This window comes from Chinchilla lanigera, unplaced genomic scaffold (assembly GCF_000276665.1).
Source record: "Chinchilla lanigera isolate Chin_1 unplaced genomic scaffold, ChiLan1.0 scaffold00044, whole genome shotgun sequence".
In the NCBI taxonomy this organism is placed as follows: domain Eukaryota; kingdom Metazoa; phylum Chordata; class Mammalia; order Rodentia; family Chinchillidae; genus Chinchilla; species Chinchilla lanigera.
The window spans coordinates 7,472,360-7,495,774 of record NW_004955445.1 but is presented as its reverse complement, the minus strand read 5'-3'; the positions used below and the strand labels follow the sequence as shown (position 1 = coordinate 7,495,774).

Genomic DNA, 23,415 nt, shown 5'->3' with positions numbered 1-23,415 from the left:
GGACCGAGAGAGGGAGCTGTGTCTGAGGAGACGCCAAAATCCCCCTTAGCGGTGCCTGCGGGAGGGGGAGGGGGCACAAGATGGCGGCGGCCGGGGGGGCGGGAGTTCAGCTCATGGATCCCGGCGGGCGGCGGAGGGGAGACCGGGCCGGCGGAGGCGGCAGCGGCAACGGGCGGGGGAGGGGGCCGATCCCGCGTCTCCCCTCGGCAGACAATACAAGCGCCTCGGAGCGAGTCCCCGAACCTGCCCTAGCCAAAATGGCGGCCGAGAAAGAGCGGAAGTGACGTAAGTAGCTCATTAGCATAAGAGGACTCATTGTCCAGCCAAGTGGGGGGGGGAATGGGGGACTGCACCCCTTCCCTCCATGCCCTCTAGGTTCAACTCTCCTACTTCCATCTGTGCTTGTACCCAACTTTTCTTGGGGGGGGAAGAGTGCCCCCAGCACCCCCACCCCCGCCTAAGGGAAATTATATAATCCCCACTGAGGGGGAGCTCTCGCGAGAACCTGGAGCATTTGCCATTGACCCACTAGGAGGCGCCGCAGATAATGGCCGCAGTGCGCTCCCAGGCCCCGTGTGCTTGGCGGGCGCCTTCCTCTGGCCGCAGCGCCAGCGGCGGAGGCAGAAGCAGCGGGCCGCAGCACGCCCAGCACTCAGTCAGGTGGCCGTGCTGGGGATCCCTGCGCGGGCCCAGCTGAGCCTGGACTACATCTGGAAGGAGGGGTGTGCGGGGCAGTCCCGGGCAGCTCCACGTGCTCCGAGGCGCGCGCTCTCCCCGGCTGGGAGGCAGCTGCAAGGGGCAGGGACACCTGCCTTAAATGAGGCGTGCGGGCCTCGTGCTTCACAAGCCCACGTGAGAGGAGGGCAAGCCCCGGGCCCTGAGCCCTTCCTGGTGAGGTGGGGTATTCGGTGGACAAGGGCTGCATTTTACAGGTCTGCTGTCGCCTGGGACTTGACATTCTTCCAACTCAGTCATGGACTCTTCTCTTTGGCCTGAAGAAAAGTGGAATCCCAAGCGTTCTGAGACCACTGGACTGGTGAAGCCGAAGGATGAAGTGATGTTGCCAGTGGCCCTCCAGATCCCTAAGAACACTGTAACCCTAGGGCGGTACGTTTTAGTGCTCCCACAATCTGCATAGCAGGACAATGCGTGGACAGAGTGCTTCCCAAGTTAGGCCGCTCCCAACACCTTTGCACCTTTTATGGTAGAGTGCACCTGAGTGTATCATTGGTGAAACGTACTTAAAAGTAATAAATACCGTTGGTGAAGGGTTAACTGAGGCGAGTTTTTCAAGGTGTGGTCAGTAAATACACCCCTTACTATTTCTTTAAGTTTACAAGTTAAAATAGTTTCAAATACTTAACATCGCAAAAGAATCTAACAAACTAGTATGAATTGTGGTTAACTATACTCAACGTCTAAGCCTTTGGTTAGCAAGTTTAACTTTCATCCAACACACTATTCCATTAATTTCTGCAATTCCGTTAACATCTTTAAAAGCCAATCAGTATTTCAACAGAAAACAGGAGCTGGAAGAAAACAGGAGCTGGAAAAGTTGTCTGTGATAGGGGAAAAGAGAAAAGGAAGGAAGGAATAGCTAAGATAGTTGTACTACTGTGATAGCTAAGATAATTATATTACTAATTTCTATTAGTTCATTGAAAGGAACAGTTAGTGTTTCTCGTTTAATCAATCTTACATGCCTGTACCTGGTAATCTGAGCAACTACTATGAAGATAATATGCAATACAATAACCATTGTTAATTTCCCATCATCTTGTTTTGAAATTCTGTATCGTTTTTATTGTTGTTTTATTATCTTAAAAAAAAGGAAGCCATAAAAATAGACAGTAGGGAAGGCTTGGGGCATTTGACCAGGAAGGTGTAGAACCTACATACTGCATAATACAGGCAGAAAGCTACTATGAAATAAGCCAAATAAGGTAATCTTTTAGTTTTCCTTAGATATACTTAGATTTCACACAGTGATAATACAAATACAAAGGAAAAACATCTGGATTCTATCATTGGCTTCATGAAGCAAAAAAGGATGCTGTATTCAGACGTAAATGTCTAAAAAGATTTTGCAGTGTTTATGTCAGATTTACTACAAAACTGCATCTCAATAGTCCAGGTTCTTTTCTAAATGACTTCCAAATAGCCTTAGTTCACTGCTTAACTCCAACACTGATTAAGTATTGGAATAATTATGGGAAGACTGAAAAGATTAAAAACACAAAAGTTGGACCAGGGATATAGGTCAGTGGTGCAATGCCTGCCTGGCAAGCTTGAGGTCCTGAGTTCGATTCCCAGTAACCACCCCCACCCCCAAAGGACAAAAAGTTATCTACTCTAGTGAGGTATGAAAGCAATGCGTTACAGTAAGGTTCTCTGAAGTGGTTAATTTCTGCTCCACATACTTCATACTGAAAAACTGGCTTTAAAGAGAATAAATTCTCAGCACTCCAAAATATTGAGCACTTTATAATTCTGTTAACTATAGCTTAAAACTAATTTTGCATGAAGCACTGATGAATTTTCTAGTTATTATTAATAATGAGAGAAGTCACTTCCCCTAGGAAAACTGATCCCTGGTGGGCCAGCTGAATGGCTCTGGGCAAAAGAGAATCATAGTGGCTCTTACTGGAGTGTGTATTACAGATTTATAAATGTTCAAAATGACAAAGGTTTTAGTTTTATTATTTTTTCTGGTAAGAGCACAGAAAAATGCAAATGACTTATCAGACTTTGTTTTGTCAGCAAATTAAGCCCCAAAATGTAAATAGACATACTGTTCACCAAATCTGAGTAACTCACACTATTCTTTTTACTTGCAAAGGAAGGTCAACTAAGCTAATCTGTTCAAAGTATGTTCTTACTCAAATTTTAAAAATACATGACCCAAACTATGCTACAGTTAGAAAATAATTATTGTTTTTGAAATACCTATGTTAGAGAAGGTAGATAAATATTTGCTCTGGCTTTATGGAATACAGGTATCATATAGTAAATACCATATATATATTTCATAAGCATAATTAACATTCCTCTCCCAACATCAGGCATGAAGAGCTATGAATTGTTTTAATAAAGACTATTTCAGATTCTGTTCCATATAAGAAATTCTGCAACCATATATTCTAAAGAAACCAACAACATTTAATACAAAAACCCATGTGCATTTATTTACAGGTCTTAATACAGCAAAATATAAATGCAAATTGAGAGCAATGCTCAATTTTAAAATGTAGATTGAAGTAAAAAATGGAGTTTCTGCAGACAACGTATTTGTATAAAATTTACCTTACCTTATGGTTTATGCTCTAAGAGAACATGTTATAACATTCAGTAAGAGGACTCCTTTTATATTTCAACTGAAATGAACATGGGAAGCAGAAATGAGTAACTTTCTTTTATGTAGTAGCAAAGAGAGTCAATAATCCTTTCAAGAAAGAGACTATTTCGTTTCCTCCCAACTTGGATTCACCATAAAGACGATCCACAAATGATATTGGAACCTGGTTTAAAAAAAAAAAAAGTACATGTTAAAGTCAATCTCAAAAAAAAAAAAAACAAAAAACAAAAAACTAGAAGGGAAGCTTAGCAGGTGTACATTCATTACTACAACAGAAGTGTTTCATGTTGGTTGAGAATTTGGGGATTCTTACAGCACTCATGTGTCCAAATTAAACACGTACTTTATTATCTAAAAACAGGTCATATGAACCAAATCTAAAACTGAAAAAGCACAGATGATGAATACTTTGTTGGTTTACTCAAGTTTCAAGCTGCATTTCAAGAACAACTATAAAGGTAAAGTGGCCTTTCATTTAGTTTTCTCAGTTTCTGAAGTTTAGCTATCAATGTTTTAGCATTAAAATCTTATAATTTCCATAAGAGAAGCTGCATACTAGGGTAGCTGTTTTCCATGGCAGTGTTTTAGTTAAGAATCTTGGGGCTGGGGATTTAGCTCAGCGGCAAAAGCGCCTGCCTGGCAAGCGCAAGGTCGTGAGTTCGGTTCCTGGTACCAGAGAAAAGCCAAAAAAAAAAATCTTCCCTAAGAACTTACTAGCAACATATCCACCAAGCCCTTGGCTCTATAATTCCTGGCCATTTTCATTTACTCACAAGAAATGGGCATACAGGATTCGATTCATCATTCTGTTTAAAGTAGGGTGGTATGTTGGTTACAAGAGGAAAAGCAGCTAACAGACTCAAACTATAATATTGAGTGGTCAGAAGAAAGGATTAATTTTTTAATTTTTTTTTTTTTTTTTTGGTTTTTCTCCGGTACCGGGAACTGAACTCATGACCTTGCGCTTGCCAGGCAGGCGCTTTGCCGCTGAGCTAAATCCCCAGCCCCCAGAAGAAAGGATTAAGATAGAAGAGTACCTTAACTTTTAATGATTTAAAGGAAAAAGCTGGGGTTTGAGATGTAGCTCACTCTTTGCCTACCTATGTAGGCCCTGGGTTTGACTGCTAGCAATGAAGAAAAAGAGGACAAGATGCTTTTAAGGTACAGTAAGTGAAACATAGTAATTTAAAAAGAATTTGAATTTTCACCCATTAATGCATGGGCATTTTAAACAACTGGCCCACACCATTAGTAGTTATGAAAGTTATACTTTTCATCACAAAAGTCTATACCTTACTGTTCCTTTCTGAGGATTATGACACATAAGCATCAGTTACATACCTCACCAACAGTGTAATTCAGTTGCCTTGCTCGAACAATCATCTCCATCTGGAAGACGTAGCCTTTAGAAACACATTTTTCTATTAACTTCTGTAGAACTTCTTTTTTGTACAATCTGTAAGGAATCACAATATAGACGAAAATCTGGTAAGTGTACTTGTCTACATGTATTTGCAACATTCTAGGAGTTCACTGATAAAAATGCTAAAATACTAGCTAAAAGTTCTCATAGTTGATGACAATGATGCATTTGTCCCAAAGACCATAAAGTTTGCCAGTTAGCTTAATTCTAAAAATCAGTCCACTGATTGGCACAGTTCTCGCTAGGATTAAGGGTGTGAGTGATACACCTAACCCAGGGCAGACAGCCTGCATACAATATAAGGGACAGAAAAGGCTTGTCCCACCTGGCGTGGTGGTGGTGGTGGTGGTGCAGGCCTGTAATTCCAGGAGGGTGAGGTAGGATGATCTGTGAGTTCAAGGCCAGCCTGAGCTACACAGTGAGACCCTGTCTCAACAGCCTCACCACCCCATCACGTTACTATTATCCCCTAGTTACTGCAGACTGATCAGGCCCACAGTCTCCCAAAAGAGTGGACAGCAAAGGCTTAAATAAAAGTCAAGTGGTTTGAATTTTGGGCTCCTGGAGGTTCAAAACCCTCTAACAGAACTTAAGATTCTCTGGGGCTAAGACAAAGATCTTCTCTGGGCAGATGTATTTATTATATTACCAAAACAAGGTGGAGAATACTGAAGAAAGGTGGCACTCGGCCTTGAACAGCTGGGCCATCCATGACCTTGGAAGTGCACTTCAAGGGATTCTCCAAGTAAGACAATATGTTAATTTAGGAGAACTATGTTATCTCCAGGAAGATCTTACCCAGGAGTGAGATGCCTGCAGGTAGTCTTTATCTAATTAATAAGAGGCTGGAGCCAAGTGCCTTTAGCTGTGGCCTTGTCTTGTCCTTTGAGGCAGCATGACTTCACCCACCAGTACAGGCCTCTCAGTAGGGACCAGTGACTCACAAATAAACATGGAAAGCCAACTGGTTAACTGAAGTCCTGCTCAGAGCTGCTTTGTAATGGTCTCCATCACCCCACCCCACCCCCGCTTAAAAAAAAAAGATGCTTGTCCCTCTCTTTTGCTATCTTGTGGGTGCCATGAACTATTATCCTCTGTGATGGCCCTCTGTCAACCACCCACCCTTGGAGCCAGCCAATTATGAACTGAAACCTCTACAATTGTGAGCCAAATAAAGCTTCTCCCCTTTAGCTCTGGGTGTTGGGTATTTTGTCTCAGCAAGAAAAAAGTAACTAAGACAGCAATTGCCAGATATGGTGAAACAACTACATACACTGGATGACAAATATCCAGTAATTAGCAGAAATTTCCTTGAAAATGTCTATTTCCTAGCATTTACTTCATAAATTCTCTAGGATAAAGGAAGTCCCCTAAGTTGAGGTGTTTAAGCTGGTTTAAAACAGGACTAGGTACCTTAGGATGGAGGCGACCAAAATAGCGGTCACCCAATTTGCAAAGTAAGATGGTGGGAAGTTTTGCTGGAGAAGCCATTCACTTTCTTCAGTAACTTCAAATAGTAGGGAGCTTCCTTCTTGTCAGAGGGTTTTATTTTTACTTAAATCAGTAAGTACTGAGGTACCAATTTCTACTTTTATTTAGAAAGCTAGGAGAGGTGGAATAGTTCTTTTTAGAAGTTAAAATCATCCAGACTTAAAATGCCTAAGGATGTCATGTGGAATCCAGATTTGCAGGCTTTTTCTAAGAATACTCTACCTTTTGGCTTCTAGTTGGGTAGGCAACAGATAGCACAGCCCATAGAATAACCTAAGAGAGCTTAGCGTGTATATTCTTGTATCTACAGAGATCCCATAAAAAGAATTTAAAGAAGTTTGGAATAAATATGGCAAGAAAACATGCTGACAGTAGTATTTATTATTCATTCAGTAATGCGCTGGGGCTGGGAGAAGGGACTGTGGCAGCAATGGGACATGCTATAATATTAAAAATGTGGGCTCGGGCAATTATTTCTTTTCCTTTAAGAATAATTTTCTACGACATTTTTTCTCACTGCCTTCTCTTCCCCCTCCCCACAGTATCTTTAAACTTATGGCTAATGAAATAAAGTTATGTTTAGGTAGGCACATGATCCCATCAATAGGATTAGGAGCAAGGGGGATTTAGTATTAAATTGCTTTACATGAGACTGTCATGTGAGATTCCTTTTCTTCTTTAGTAAAAGGTACTGCCCTCCTAACTCTGTGGATCTAAGGACAATGAATTCTGTTCAATGATAAGCTGAACTTTACGTATTTAATAAACCACTACTTTCATGAGAAGACAATGGGAATTAACCTTTTAAAATCGGAGACGTGAAGGGGCCACTTTTGTGTTTGGCTCCTCTGTCACTTGTACAGCACACAGCCCATCACTGCTGTGCTGAGAGCCAGCGCTCCCCAGCCGTCGGTCATCTTCACTCCCACACGGTTCCGGGCCTGGCAAGGCCTCTCACTCCCCTCTCGCTGCGCGCCCTCTATCCCCACAACCCACGTGGCTACCTGGGGGCTTCACTCAAACCATCACAACCGAGCCCTGTGCAGCTCACGCTGGCCTTTCCTTTTTTGTAGTGCCACTACTCACTCTGCACTGCTGCTCCATGGCAGTCAGAGATCTTAACCAGATCACATGGGATTCTTTTGCCTTAAAACTGGGACTAAAGGGGTCTATTCATTGGGTTCCTTTCTCTTATGTACACTGAGCTCTGCTGTCTAACTTATTTTTTAGTTCTAGGGGCTTCATTTTTCCTTTTATCTGGCATTCAACACCCAGCTTCTCATTTGTGTATGCTTTAAGCCCCTGAGAATCAACATCATCTAATGGACCACAGCAAATATCAAATAATATAAAAGGCAATATTTAGTGATTTGGCCTGGCCATAAAAAACAGTACACCTTTACTGGAACAAATCTAGAACACCACACACATAAACCCTCAGAAACAAACACAAAAAACCCCAGGGAGCTGGGCCTGGTGCACGCCTGTAATCCCAGCACTTGGGAGGCTGAGGAAGGAGGATCACTGTGAGTTCGAGACCAGCCTGGGCTACAAAGTGAGCTTAAGGCCAGCCTGAACTGCATGGCGAGACCCTGTCTCAAACACACACACACACAAAAAAAAAAAAAAAAAAAAAAGCCAGAGACCAAATCTTTGGTCCAATTAAAACCAGAAGGCATGGGGCTGGGGATTTAGCTCAGTGGCACAATGCCTGCCTGGCAAGTGCAAGGTCATGAGTTTGATTCCTGTTACCGGAAAAAACAAACAAACAAACAAACCCCCCAAAAAACCAGAAGGCAGGGGTGGGGGGACATGGGGAGGTGTAACTCAGTGGTACAGTCCTTGCCTACATGTTTGACCCTGGGTTCCCTTCCCAGTATTGCAAAAATAAGAAAAGTAAATCAAAAAGTTTAAGTAAGAAAGATTTTAAACTTTTCTGCAGATAATGCTGCATTTATACAAACTGTAGAAACTACTGAAATCTGCACTATTCTTTGGAGTACACATCCGTTACCAGCAATGTTCCAGAGGAGTAGCTAAGCCTCATGTTTGTGTGAATAGGAACATTCAGCTCGGCCCTCTATATTCAACTTCTTAAGAAAAATACTTCTGCTTAAGATATTTAGGCTTCACTAGCAGCTTCTTAGGAATTTCCATTTGCTTTTATAGCATTCCAGAACAAAACCGGGTGGAATGAAAAGTATTCCTTTAAAATAGCCATTGTAACACATGAAAGTTAGGCGAGATGTTACAAACAGCAGAAAACTGTACTTACCTGAAGCTTCCCGTTAAATCAGATGCTCCTGGTCTCAGCAAAATCTGAGTTATAAAATTGGCCCCACGGCTGCCAGATAAAACAATCAGATTTTTCTATTAAATACAATTCATAAATGTAACACAATTGCAAAAAATGTTAATTCTGTACAACAAAGAAATTTTTAGTGAAATGATATCTGATACTCATTTTTCAGGAAATAGGGACTTTTATTCTCTGAAAATTAAATTTAGGGGGGACCTACAAAGCAATCATGTCCCAAATTTCAGGAACGGAAGTTACAGAACTGGTACTTACCAACAGTCATCAACTAGACTTATGAAGTCATTATCTAGAATTGTGGACAGACACCTGCCTCAGGCAGGGAAGAGATTACTGATTTGATAAGGAATTTGTTAAACAAGAAAAGGTAAGGTTTGTTAAAGACTTTCCTTTTCTTTTTTTTGGTTTTTCTCCGGTATCGGGAACTGAACTCACGACCTTGCGCTTGCCAGGCAGGCTCTTTGCCACTGAGCTAAATCCCCAGCCCCAAGACTTTCCTTTTCAATTTCTGGTCAAGAACAAAGAGATAATACCTCAGCTCACAGAAAAATGGTACAGTACTTCTCAAGAAGGTAAGCAAGTAGGACAGCCTCTTTGTTGTTTTTTGTTTTGTTTTGTTTTTGGGTGATGTCTGGAAAGGGACTTATTCCAGACAGTAGTGCTAGTCTGCCTGGCCAGTGCAACCAAATACCTTCCAGTGCTGGGCTTAAACAGTGGAAATTTCTTTCTTAGTTTTAGAGGCTGGGAACTTCACAATCACTGGCTTGCTATATCCTCACCCAGAGCAGAAAAAGAAAACAAGTCTTTGGCCTCTGCTTAAGAAAACACTAATCCCATTAAGGAGCCTGCCCACAAGATATCTTCTAAACAACCTCTCAAAGGTCCCATCTCCAAATTCCAAAAGGCTTTAACATGAATTTGGGAGGAACACAAACAGTCCATCACTAAGAGTGACTTTTGTTGAATTGCTTTAAACACATAGGGTATAGACTACTAATGTGTGTCACACAGGGAGAGCCAACGGGAGTGCGCGGGAAGCAGGTCTCTGGTCTCTACTTACGAGATCAGTAAGTCTGTGCCCTGTGCAGCTCACACTGGCCTTAACATCATGGGGTCTGCCCACATGACATCTTCTAAGTGCCTCTCAAGGACCCATCTACAAATTCAAGACACTGGGGGTTCACAAACAATCTTTAACAATGAATTTGGGGTGACTGCTTCAAACACAACTAATATAGACTATTAGTGTCTAATAGATATTAACATTTGAAAAGATGCCAACTGCCTAAAGAAAGCAACTTTTGTACTTCAGCTATTTAATACGTTCAGATTCAGAAAAAAAGTTTTCTGTGAGGGACTGAAGTGAATAGTTTCTAAAGCTGTAGAGAGCCTCCCTAGGTCCTCTTCCCGGCCCAGAAAGTTTGTATTTGCAATCCCATGGAAAAGTTACTGGAATCCACTCATGTTAATTCCAATCTACCACTCCCAGTGCAACCCACAGCGTAAATAAAGACACAATAATATATCCAAAATGGTGGGGAACCAAGGGGGTCCTACGTCCAGCTAAGATGAAGTTTAACTGGAACAAAAAGCCTCGACCCATGATCTAACCCGGATTGTATTTATTCATGAAGAAGGGAGTGGCTTGGGGATGAGTGACCATGGGAGTGGCAAGAAGTACGTGGGAGCAGCAGGAAGTACCTGAGTGCTGTGAGCTGGACTAGGTAGGAGGCCCGAAATCACCTCTGCAATACTGAAAGGATCTGCAGAAAGAGTAATCTGCGTAACACAACTGATATAGCAGCTAATGTCTTGGGGTCCTGCTTTAGCTCCGATGTGTCATCTTCCAAGCCCCAGGAAGTTCACAGCCTCTTTTCTTGAGGCTCTCCATTGCGGAGACAGCGTGGCACACTGTCTTCATCTGGCCTCCTCCCAGTTCACACGTTTTATTTGGGAGCTATGTGGGGCTGGGGAAACACTCTGCTGTCTTTGCTTCAAGGACCACATATCAGCACCTCAGCTGCGCCAATATACATCGCTTAAAGCTGATAAAGGGATAAGGAAAAGTCCTAGCCAGCTCTGTACTTATCGATACATGGAAATAGGGTCAGGTTCAGCCAAAATAGAGACAACTGCTCCTCCTTGAAGAAGAGTCATCCAGGTGGTTCTCCAGACAGGCCTTGTCAGCAAATATTACCTTTATACAAACCACAACGTTAGGGGCTACCTCTGACCTGATAGCTAACAATTTTCCCCCCCTTCAGTTTGTTTCTACTAGCTATAAAAATATTCCTGGACGGGCTGGGGATTTAGCTCAGCGGCAAAAGCGCCTGCCTGGCAAGCGCAAGGTCGTGAGTTCGGTTCCCGGAGAAACCCCCCACCAAAAAAAAATATTCCTGGACAGTTTACCCCCCAAAAGTAGATTTAAGGAAAGGAATATGTATATATATGTGCATATGTAGTTGTATATCTTGCAAGGTAGTACTTATTTTTATTTTATTATTTTGTCTAGACACACCTGTGTTGGCCAGGCTGGCTTTATACTCCTAGGTTTAAGCAATCTTCCTGCCTTGTCTCCTGAGTAGCTGGGACTACACAGGTGTGCACTACCTCACCAGGCAATGTATTTTTAAACTAGACAGCCCACGTTTGAACTCTACTTCTGTAATACAATGTGGACATTAACAACTATTAACCGTTACAACTAAATGACACAACTGAGAGGTTGTAATGTTTCTGGGATGCCTGATTTTCTATAACGGGTGAATGGCCACATTCAGAGTGCCTTTGGGGATCACTGACTGCACAAGAAATATCTGGAAGCCTATGAAAATGCCGGTGCCTACAGCCCATGTTTGGGGTCTTATTCACTCATACAGTGGTAGTTTTTCATGGTTTTCTCTATACACGATTCCAATGTTTAGCAGGATAGAAAACGACTGCCTTATTTAACCCAGTTTATTTCATGGGTGTTTGGGCTCTTACATGTTTTACATGACTGCCCCAAGCGTCTACAGCTGAGGCAGAACTGACATGAACTTAATGAAATCTTAAATAGGAATAAAGTGAGTGATAAAAGAAAGACATTAATGATAGGAATACATATATCTCATTTCCCCATAACCCTGAAAGGTACGAGGGAGATAGATTAAGTATAATAAAAATTCAAGGAAATGCAGGGAATATAGTTAATTAAATGACAAATAGGATTTTTACCTAGGTCTGACTCCAAAGCCATTACTTTATGCTGCTCAATTAAATATGAAATCATGAATTGTCTTGTGTACTTAAGGTTGCTGAATATGTAAGTGTAAGGAGAAAACCCTACTTATTTAGTCCAGTAATATAGTCAGTTCACTTAAATTAACTGAAGATCAAGTGGAGAAACTACTGCTGAAAGAGACTGTTCCTACCAAAGAAAGATTCAAAGGTCTGCAATGATTTTTTTACTCAGTGAAAAACACAAAATAAAAGAAGCAAAGGAAGCACTGTAGTTAAAAAGCTATCTGGGAATATTTACTAACAGTGATAATCTGAATCCAAGGCAGCATGATAATTTGATTCAAATACTACATTTCTAGTGGTTACACCAATAACAATAGCACATGTATATATACCTGATTATTTTTCTTTTCAAGTCCCAGCCATATACACCTCCATTTCCTTTGTAGCGAGTTCCAGAGACAATATCAAAATTACCCTCCTTTTGTTTTCTGTAGAAAAGAATAATAGTGTCAGCTGTAAAAGCTCTTGCTTCAGCAGGAACCTCCATAAGCTACACAGAGGGGACTTTAAAGAGAAACTGAAGGGAAACAATCCCAATGTGACAGACAGACTAGCTATGAAAAGACCTTTCAAAATGGGGGTTTCAAACCTGATCCTATGTCACTTGTAACTACTCTTGAGAAAAAAGAGAACTACATGATAGTAATACTTGATGTCTGCATCATGTGACATCATCCTAAAGGTATAGGAAAGTTATCAATTTTCCCAGAACCTTTTCTATTCTGCTCATACCCTTGCACTCCCTACTCAAGTAAACACAATACAAAACCAGTGCAGCAGACCTCCATATCCTTCTCTAGGCTTATAGAAAACAATGAAAGACACACATCTTTCCAGTTTTTGGCTCCATTTACAAAGTTGAAATCCAAAAAAGTACATTTTGTAACTTGCTTTCTGTCAGTTAACACACATCGTAGAATCATGGACATCCCCACGGGTCAGTAGAGACCTTCCCCATTCCCTGTAATAGCTGCAAGAATAGTAAAGACTATTTGACTAAGACCTCTGTGGCTGTTTTCACAGTAGGCTCTCTTTCCTGAAATAACAAAACCACAATGAATAATACCGTAACAAAGAGAGATTTCTGAGATATTGCTAGAAATTATTTTTCAAAGGTTATAGCAACTCACTTTGTTCAGCAATCTTTGAATGTATCCATTTTTTGCCATCTTAAGAGTACCAGATATTACTTCTCTAAAAGTTAATTTTGACAAACCAGTGGGCAGTAATTATTTTAATTTGCACTTCCTCCACTATAGTCCTACGATAAACATCCATTATGTTAGCCATCTGAATTACATAAGGCCAGCTTGTATCTTTCCGCGATTTTCAACTCTACTGGTTCCATCCCATTACCAGGCCAAAGATGTATTTGAGTATCAGATATATAAGTAAAGTGGGTCTAAGGTGACTTTATGGAGATCAAAGCATGAGCAATGGCTATTAAGAGAAGGGAGAGAGTATTTCAAGCAAAGAACATACAGCTCCATGTTAACTAAGAAATGAAAGGCCATGCCTGTGGCCTGGAAAGCAAAGGGAAACGGGCACAAGGCCAGGTCAGAAGGCAGCGATGGGGGAGGTTTCACACTGTCATCTTCTGTGGTCTGAAAAAATTGAGGCAACAAAGACATGATGTTATTTGTCCTCAGGTCTCCTAAAATACATCATTAACTATATATCTATATTTATGAGCCCCAAATCTATATTTTGGTTATATTTTTGATAGAAAACTTAAAATAGCAAAGTATAAAACCAATAAGATAACTGGTTTCAAGCATCATTTTTCCAAATATTAGAAATAGTACCTACCTAATGAATTCAGGAATAAACTTTGGCTGAAACATGGAAGGAAGAAATAGTTAGTAAAGTAGGATAAGACTATCATAAATAACTAGTGAACAAGGATGTCACTTACATGGTGTGAGAGATCAGCATCCATAATAATTATATAGTTTCCTGTGGCATGTTTCATTCCATGAATATATGCAGTTCCTGAAAACGAAGGCACTTACATTCATTAAAGAAAATCATCAAAAATGTTTAGCTATATAGCTGAGTAGAGGACACATACTGCTGAGCACTCAAAAACCCCATGTTAGTCTCTAAAAGCAATACTAGTAAATGGTACCTTTCCATTTAAGTATATAGTTCATATACGTCACAAATATAGGGCTGGGGATATAGCTCAGTGGCGTAAGTGCCTGCCTGGCAAGTGCAAGGTTGTAAGTTCAATTCCCAGTACCGCAAAAAAAAACCCAAAAAAAAACAAAAACAAAAAACCAAAAAAAAAAAACCATATATATATATATAAAATCAAGCAGGTAGCTGGTCACCCACTTCCCATCCTGATGCCAATGTAATAGAAAAAAAAATCACAGAGTAGTTCACTCAAGCAATGAAAACTTACCAGTCTTAGATTACATAAAATTATCATTCTCATGGTTTTAAAAACCATCTTCATGTTGGTGGTTCCTCAGTATCTACGCAAGACACTAAAGAAGCCAGACCTCTTCTTAGATCTCACATTACATATCAGCTTCCTACTTGGATATTTTAGAAATCTCTAATATAACATTCCAAAATAATGACTCCAATTCCTACCCCTGTAACTGACCACATCTCAGAAAATGTCACAAACGGACAAGTCAAGCGATGATCTTTGATTTCCTGCCTTTACCAGTGATTCCTAAACTATGTGTAATTAAGTCCTACTGATCTCTTAATTTCCTTCCCTTGTCTCCACCCTCATGCTCATCCAGTTACTCCACGTTTCCCTGCTTCTGCTCTTTCTGGCACCCCAAATTCATTTCCACGAAAGTTGCCCATTGAATGTCTTCTATCCTCAGCCTAGTTACACTTGACCTCTATACTACTGTACATGCAGCAAAGGCACACCTAGAAATGATTCAGCCACCTTGATGCCCCAAGTCTCCTACTCCAGAGACTTGGACTGTCGGGTAGCTGCCTGGGAGCAGGAACTGGGAATTCCTGTATTCTCTGGCTCCAAACCGTCACACTTAGGAGGAATTATTTCTGTTTGAGATAGCACAGTATGACAAACATGGTTGGCAAAAATTCATTGTGTATTTCTTTGTCTTTTTTTGGCCTTTTTGAGACAGGGTCTCACTATGCAGTTCAGACTAGCCTTGAACTCACCTGGTAGCCCAGGCTGGTCTCAAACTCCAGGGATCCTCCTGCCTCAGCCTCCCTAGCGCTGGGATTACAGGTGTGCGCCACCATGCCCAGCTTTGTCTATTTCTAAATAGAGAGGATAGTGAATGTTCCCAAACACAAAATGGTATTTTAGCTGACTGATGTGCCAAATACCCCAATCTGCATCATCATACTTTATATATATCCTGAAATGTCATACCATACTCCACAAGTATGTAGTTACCATGTATCAATTAAAAATAAAAATACATACAGTACTTCTTAAAAACCATGTCTTAGTTACTTTTCTCTCATTGCTGAGACAAAATACCTGACGCCTAGTTAAGGAGGAAAGGTTTATTTAGCTTAGTTTGTAGGGGTTTCAGTCCATAATTGCCTGGCTCCAAGGCAGGGCGGCATCACAGAAGAGAAAAGTTCATGGCAGGCAGAAGGTACCAAGACCAACAAGGGAGGATCACAGCTCTTTCTGTCCTTATACCTTACCCAGGCTACTTAGGGCAGGGTTATGGTTTGTGTCTGGATGTCCCCCCAAAGCCTCATGCAGTCATGGGGTGGGACTCTAGAGCTTATGATTGATTCATGGTCCAATGCTGGAATTATGGATGTGAGTGCTACACCCGCCCTGGGGCGGGTAGTTTGCATACAGTGTAAGGGAGGGAAAGAGGCTGCTTGCTGCTGCTCCTCCCTTTTGCTCTTGCTGTCTTCAGCTGCCATGAACTGTTGTCCTCTGCCATGTGCCACCCTGCCGTGCAGCCAGCTGAATATGGACTGAAACCTCCACAAACTGAGCTAAATAAACCTTTCCTTCCTTAATATTGGGCTCTAGGTATTTTGTCTCAGCAACAGAGGGAAAAGTAACCAAGACAGGCCGGTAGCATTCACACCCTTAATCCTAGTACCTCTGATCCTAGCATTGCACCATAAATCACTTCCAGCATCACATCCCCTAGATCCAGCCACCTCTGAAAAAGCTCCACCTATGACCGCACGAGGTTTCGAACAACCCAGAAGAGTATTACAGCAAGACAGCTCTTTTAACAATTTTGGTTAAGAAACAACTATGCAGTTTTCACATGTGCTGTTGAACTGGTCAGTAATTCCTGGTAGCTTTCATGGCAGTTTCCACATTATTTCAATCCCAAAGAGCCCCCTGGGTTCAGATACTCAGAACATTTGATGATACCAGAGAACCAATGGATTTTAGGATAGCAGATTTCAATTTTTAAGAATTATGCTTTCTTTATGCTCCTCAAATTTTTCTCTAAAAGTATATCAATGCTCAACATAAACAACTTTGAGTAAATTCAAAGTTCTACCTCAGAATTACTGAGCTCATCTGAGATAGTCTATAATTCCCTATGTTTGAAGTGGAAACTCTTTTTAGAAATAAAGAATAACTTTTTGAACTTATACTTTAAAGAATGTTCAAAGATAACAGCTAAAGCAGTATGCTGGTCCATAGTACCTCCCCCCAAATCCATTCTCTGGCCCTTCCCTATTCTATCTTATAGTGTAAGAAACCATTTTTCCCAGGTTCTCTTCTCAACTGTCTCCCTGGCAGCTTTTGGAGGCATGCTAGAAGACTGGACGAGGGAAAGTCTAAGTGTCCTTCCTCTCTTACTGTATGTCCCAGCATTCACTTGTATCTTCCATGGCTCCAGCTCGTGCCAGACTCCCTCACTGAGTAATTCTAGCTCCTTCTAGGTAAGAGCAGGTTACTAGACTCACCTCCTCTCATCACTGCTCCACTCCTGGGAGTGGTAATAACCTCTAGCCATTACTAATCTCTTCATAGTTACACTGTTCCACCTGGCTTCTCAACAACTTTGCCTATATAACAGGAGTCCTTGTGTTAAAGTCCCTACATTGGACTACTTGCAAATTAGCATAGAGATTCTTCAAAAACCTAAGAATAGATACTCCATTTGACCCAAACATTCCCCTCTGGGTATCTTCTCCAAACAGTTAAAGACATTACAGTGATACATGCAAATCCATGTTTATAGAGGCACAACTCACAATAGCTAACTCTTGGAAATGGCCTATATGTCCATCAACAGATGAACAAAGAAAATGTGGTATATATATATACATAGTGGAGTATTACTCAGCCATAAAAAGGTTAAATTTGAGTCATTTGTAGGAAAACGGACACACCTTGTGACTATAATGTTAAATAAATCAGATACAGGAAGTTAAATATTGCATGATTTCTCTTATATGGGAAACTCAAATTTTAAATAATTTAAAAAGCAAAAGATAGATGATAGGAAACGGAGACAGATCTTTTGCAGGTGGGAAGCAAATGTAGAGATGGAGGGAGAGGACAAGGAGGAGTGTGAAAGGGAATTAGAGTGTTAAGATTGGCTACATACATGTACCAACCCTCTGAGATCAATATATTCGTTATGTACTGCAAATATGGACCAGTAAGAAAAAAGAAAAAAAATGAATAAAAAAAATAAGTAAGAAAGACATGGTGTTTTGTTTCTTTGATGGGCCATGAGCAGTACACAGTGAGCTACGTTAAACCACTCTACTGTCTTTAAGATTATTAAAAAAATATCATCGGAGGTAACTATATTGTGGCCATGCTCCATACTGGGAAAATGCACAGCGGATAATTTTATCAAGGCAAATAGCAGTTATGAGAAGTTAGATTCTTCTTACCGAGTCCCAACTTTTTCTCCCGCGGTCTTAGAAGCTATAGGAATAAGAAACATTTCAACACAAATTTTAAAAATCTATTTAAAAACTGATTTTATTCTTATTCAGTGCATATTTATTTTAATAAAAATAGTTACATTTACAGACCTTAAAGCATAGTATGCTTACTATTTTTTACCAATGTTAAAAAAAAAAATGGTAACAAAACAAATAGTTTAACACAGCTTTTAAAGGAAAGCAACATTCTTTCATCTAAGCCTATAGGCAAATTTTTAACTTTTTCTGGAGTCATCTATTATTTAAACATTATTATCTTTGTATCTATTACTTGAGTTATCATTTTAAGTAATACCTATTGATTACTTCCTAGAGAAACTAATGGCTTAATTCATTCTCTTAACTTTTCACCCGTATTTGTTAGATTTGTTTTTGTTCCCCAATTCCCTTTGTGATTTTAAATACTAATAGCACTCTTCTTCTACCAACTTATCTTTACTTCCCATGTGGACAACCTCAGGTCATTTTCTACTAGGCCAGTAACAAGTTACATCCCTACCAGAAAGATTAAGCTCTTTCTCTTTTTATTTCTAGTTTGCCACATATTTAGTCTCTTTAAATCTTTTGCTTCATATTTGGACCCTGACTTTTTAATTTAGTCTTTTCCTTTTTGGCTGGAGACTAGTGAGCACATCCCATCCCCTTCTTGCATTTCCTGTGTATAAGCAGACTACCTCAAACTGCAAATCTCTAAACAAAGTATTTTCAGTTCAACCTGAACAGATTAATTTTTTCCCTTTTTCTTTACTACATGCACAGTACTGTAGGTCTCGCAGAGGAACAAAGATGGATACATTTCTGTTCAATAAAAAGAAAAACGTGTTCAAACAGTCATCTATAATTAGAAGTCAACGAGCAAAATCAGACAAGATATATTAGATCATAGTGAGATTTCATTTTTGTGATTGCTACTGGTAACAGTAGTTCCACCTTATCTTGTATCTACTCTAAAAAGAAATCTTTTAAAGCTAATCTGAGGGGCTGGGGATTTAGCTCAGCGGCACAGCACCTGCCTGGCAAGCTCAAGGTTGTGAGTTCGATTCCCGGTACTGGAAAAAAACAAACAAACAAAAAAAAATAAAATAAAGCTAATCTGAGATTTTCTATAGCACTATTTCAGCTGCAAAATGTTTCTTCTTAAAATGATCACATTATTACTCAATTTTCAAGAATTTCAAAGGCTCAACACAATGTAACATAACAATGCTATATACTCTTAAGAGCATTATGGAGTACTTAAAAGAAATGTGGGAATCTGGTAACTAAAGAGCTCCAAGATATTATTAAGAAGTACTAATGATATAAGAAAATTGAAGTTCTGTTTAAAAAGAAAAAACAGAAACTGGGTGTGGTGGTACACGCCTGTAATCCCAACACTTGGGAGGCTAAGGCAGGAGGATCGTTGTGAGTTCAAGATCAGCCTGGCTGCAAAATGAGCTCAAGGCCAGCCTAGATTATTAGACACACTACTTAGTTCTACACATGTATTCACACACACACACACATATATGTGCATACATGTATGCACACACACAAAAAATACACCAAAGTATCAACCCAAGTCTGTCCTGGGGATAGTACTGAAATGCAGAATAGGAAGTGCCCATCAAAGGCAACTTCAGTTTTCCTGGAAACATTTACATTTTATAAGAATTGATTTAAACCAAACATGGTGTTGCACCTTTAGAATAAACATCAATAGCCGGGCATGGTGGCGCACGCCTGTAATCCCAGCACTTGGGAGGCTAAGGCAGGAGGATCGTGGCAAGTCTGAAACCAGCCTGGGCTACAAAAGTGAGCTCAAGGTCAGTCTGAACTGCACAGCGAGACCCTGTCTCAAAAAAAAAAAAAAAAAAAGAGAATATTTGGACCTAGTGACTGCTTTTCAAAATAATGATTATTACTTTTTGAGATGCAAGTATCAATAGTTTCCATAAGAGATTACTGTACTTCTGGAGGAGTAAGAATTATTCTCTATGGGGGGAGAAGGAGCAATTTCATGCTCCAGAGGATATCTGACAACATCCTGATACATTCCTGGTTGCCACACAGAAAGGAGGGCTGCTGCTACCTGTGTCTAGAAGAGAGAGGCCATGGATGCTGCTAAACATACATTACACAAGAAATCTCCCTCGTATCACGGAATACATAAACAGCACTGAGACTGATTTATAATAAACTGTAAATTATAAACAAATACCTAATGCCTGGAATGTGTTTTCCAGTTAAAAACTGTCTTTAATTATATGCTTTTGATCCAAAAATAACTTGAAGAACACACATTTTAAAGTTCAAACTAGTAATCAAAAATAAAATTTATAAAGTTGTTATACGTTCCATATTTGCCTAAGTTACTCCTACAGAACAACAACAGATTTCAAAGTGTGGTAGGAAACCTAAAGTTTAGCATTAAAAAACTCAATCTCCCCCAACAAGACTGTTCCACAGCTAAAAATTAAGATGTAAATGCTCTGGAAAGTCATTCATGTTCACATGAAAAGAATCATCTTTTCCACCTACAAGTTCTGAGCTGTAGGCAGTGTTCTCCATTGAAAGTACAAGAGTGCTTACAGAAAGGGAGCCAGAACACGCACCAATTGCCAATTCAGTGTCATGCTTTCCTCTTGCCATTTAAAAAATATTTATCTGCAGACACAGCCGTAAAAAATTCACCTAAAGGCTTACTCTTGTTGTAAAATTAATCAACAAGCCAAAGATATGTACGATTGTAAGCACAATGAAAAAGTAAATCCTAAGGGCATAAGTTGCTCTTTCTCAGTTTTTAGCAAATAGACTGCACTTAAGCATTACTCACTTATCTTACCCCCACATAAACACAACTCAAGACAGAAAAATGTTCACGTACTTACAATTTTGTCTGATCCATAGATCTTTTCCAACTGTTCAGCAACATCCCTTGTTCCATCTGGGCTTCCATCATCTATGATTATAATTTCATAGTTGAATCCACTAAAATAAAAAAAAATTGTATTACTGTTTGGAAACAGAATTTCAAATTTTAAAACAGTCTAAAAAGTATTAATCCTCACAAGTGAATGTGTGGATTTCTTACCATATTAGTCACTCAGGAAAACTTCAATTATCAAATGTTAAAGATTTGGTCCTTTCTAAATCTAGTATGTTGCTAAAAAATCCTGTTGAGACATTGTTTTCACTTAGAAAATATACTTTCAAATGGAAAGAAAATCATAGCTTACATGTATGACACATGATACCCCATAAAATTGTATTTGCCTACTTTGAAAATGAAAGTGTGAATTCTTAACACCAAATCTTAGTTTCACAAAATATTTCAAAAATACTTTAAATGGGCAAGTCAAACTAAATCCTGAGTAACTATCCTTTTAAATTTTATACTAACACATTAAGTAATAATCAGGAATAAACTGCCAGCTTTACTCTTTAAAAAGTTTAGAATGGTATCACAATCTCTAAACCCCTATTTTAAAAATCAACCATTAACCCACACTACCAAACTTAAAAAAAAAAAAAAGACCTAAAAAGCACAGTAGAATTATAGGACATTTTACTGTGAATCAGAATCAACATTTATTACTTTCCATTGATTTTATATGATAATTTCTAATCTAAAAACAAGCCAACAGAATATTTGGGGGATTAATACTGCATAAATGCATGTTTGATCACTAACAGGTCTCCCTCTATTTGCTCCCACCCCACTTTAAGACATTAGGAAATTTAAGGGAAAAGAAAAAGTCGCAACAGTTTCCTCTTCATTTTGCTTTAAGAAACACAAGCAAGGAAATAAACCAAAAGTGACATTCTGTCAAAGGCTTTATAAAAGGACCTACTAAATTTTGAAGAAACAAAACCCTAATTTTCTCTTTCAGGAACAGATACAATGACTTCAGCTCCCCACTGTGCCTTAACTTTGGAAATACGACCTCATCCTGCCAAAACACTAGGACCTGGATTCTAGCTAAAGAGGTTATTTCGTAAACAAAAGTCATTCATAAGCAAAATAATTCTCCTCTCCCTCCACAAACCAGCTAAATCACCTACGGTGAGACAGCTTAAGGAAATAAAACAGCTGTCAAGTAATTTGCATCTGAAAAAGTTTCCTTTTTTGATATTCAAAAGACCACCCAGAAACCACTAAAAATAAATTGCACTACATAAAAGAAAGAATAAAGAAAAACTCGTAAAATAAGAATACAAACCCAGAACAAGATGGTTAATATCTCTAATTTGGAAAGAACTTGCAGAATCAAGTGGAAATAACAACTAAATGAAAAAAAAAAACTTTGAGGGGTCACGTATGTGCAGAAAGTTATTCAGTGTATAATCAAAACAGCAATAAATACTGCCAACGCTGTAAGTCTAGCAATACTCAGGTTGCCAAGGTGTTTGCCAAAACATTAATTCAATAAAAGCAAACCCACTACAATGTATGTCAAGCACTTTTCTAACTGCTAAAAAACATGATGCGAACAAAGTCCTTACTCCGCTTACAAAGCAAAACCCAAGTAAAAAACACTGGATATTACCTGTATTTACTGACATGATCGGGCTAAATAAATACCATATATCCTTATGGAATAAAATAATTTGCTGTTGTGTTGATAGGGAAAAATCTTCAACAGATTTTTACAGCATGATCCCATTTGTTTAAAAGCAAAACAGGTTATTCCCTACTGATAGGAGGATTTTCTGATTTTTTTTTTCTTTAAAAAATTGCGTAACACTTCCAAATTCAAACGCCAAAATTTTCCTTTTTTACCAACCACACCTAACACCCTGAAGTGATGAGGTAAGATGCCCTCTTTGTCTTTTCCAGAAAGAGTATCCAGCCCAACAGTCAGCAGCAGTTCCCTAACCCTACAGGCCAAATCTCGTGCTTACATAAGCAAGCAGTCGGCACCGGGGCGGGGAGTGATCACGCTCTCTTAGGCTCCCGGTACCGGCATCAGATCGCAACCAGGTACGAGTGAGGTCAGGCTTTCAGCCTCACTACGGAGGCGGGGGGGCGGGGGTGGTAAGAAAAAGGCGGAGGAGGGCAAGAATTCATAACAAAGATAAATGAGTATCTCACAAAACCCAGGAGCAAGAATGAGAACCCAGGACCCGAGGAAAACCGCGATGCGGCCGCCTTTGCTCGCCTCGCAGGGCAGCCTGCCTCCTCCGGGCTTCCTACGCGAGCAGCCTCGCGCAGCTAACCGCCGACACCCGGGCGGGGGAAGCCAGCTCGTCTCGGGCCTCGAGGAGAGCGGCCGGGGGCGCTACCTCTCGGAGAAGTTTTTCACCAGCAGCCACACGATGAGAGGTAGGTTCTCGCGCTCGTTGTAGGTGGGTAAAAGCACCGAATACTTGTCCTGCGGCGGGGAGCGACCCGCCGGCTCCCGCCGAGAACGGGCAGGCGTACCAGTCGCTGCCATTGAGACCATGGCGGAACTGCGCTCGGCGCCGGAGGCGGAATTTCGTATGCCAGGCGTGGGCCGTACCAAATGCGGGGAAAAGGGGGTGGTATGGGTGACTGAGTTCCACTCTCCTCGGGCCTCTTTATGCCTCTCGACGGTTCAGTTGTAAGTACTCAGAATAGATGGATCTTTTAAATTGAATCGGAGGCTTATCCAAGAAATACCTTTTTATTCATCCCCTTTATCA

At 40.2% G+C, this 23,415-nt stretch overlaps 1 protein-coding gene and 1 long non-coding RNA gene across 7 annotated transcripts; one reads left to right on the top strand and one right to left on the bottom strand.

Moving 5' to 3' along the window:
• Positions 1 to 6: 6 nt before the first annotated feature.
• Positions 7 to 23,028, top strand: LOC102023538. Of its 5 annotated transcripts, XR_001235577.1 has the most exons (6): positions 7 to 285; positions 933 to 1,107; positions 3,717 to 3,813; positions 9,039 to 9,158; positions 22,589 to 22,732; positions 22,853 to 23,028. It is a non-coding gene; the product is annotated as an uncharacterized LOC102023538 (long non-coding RNA). The 5 variants fall into 5 exon arrangements; XR_001235578.1 differs by lacking the exon at positions 9,039 to 9,158; XR_001235579.1 differs by lacking the exons at positions 9,039 to 9,158; positions 22,589 to 22,732; positions 22,853 to 23,028 and adding an exon at positions 19,822 to 20,101.
• Dpm1 (dolichyl-phosphate mannosyltransferase polypeptide 1, catalytic subunit) lies at positions 3,143 to 23,196 on the bottom strand. Of its 2 annotated transcripts, XM_005392310.2 has the most exons (9): positions 23,035 to 23,196; positions 20,640 to 20,739; positions 17,716 to 17,749; positions 13,787 to 13,863; positions 13,681 to 13,706; positions 12,204 to 12,299; positions 8,545 to 8,613; positions 4,697 to 4,811; positions 3,143 to 3,518 (listed from the first exon to the last, which is right to left on the bottom strand). In XM_005392310.2, the coding sequence occupies exons 1-9, from the start codon at positions 23,193 to 23,195 to the stop codon at positions 3,414 to 3,416; spliced, it is 783 nt and encodes a 260-aa protein (XP_005392367.1). In that variant the 5' UTR covers position 23,196; the 3' UTR covers positions 3,143 to 3,413. The 2 variants fall into 2 exon arrangements, with proteins under 2 accessions (XP_005392367.1, XP_005392368.1); XM_005392311.2 differs by lacking the exon at positions 17,716 to 17,749 and having other exon boundaries at positions 20,636 to 20,739.
• Positions 23,197 to 23,415: the final 219 nt, after the last annotated feature.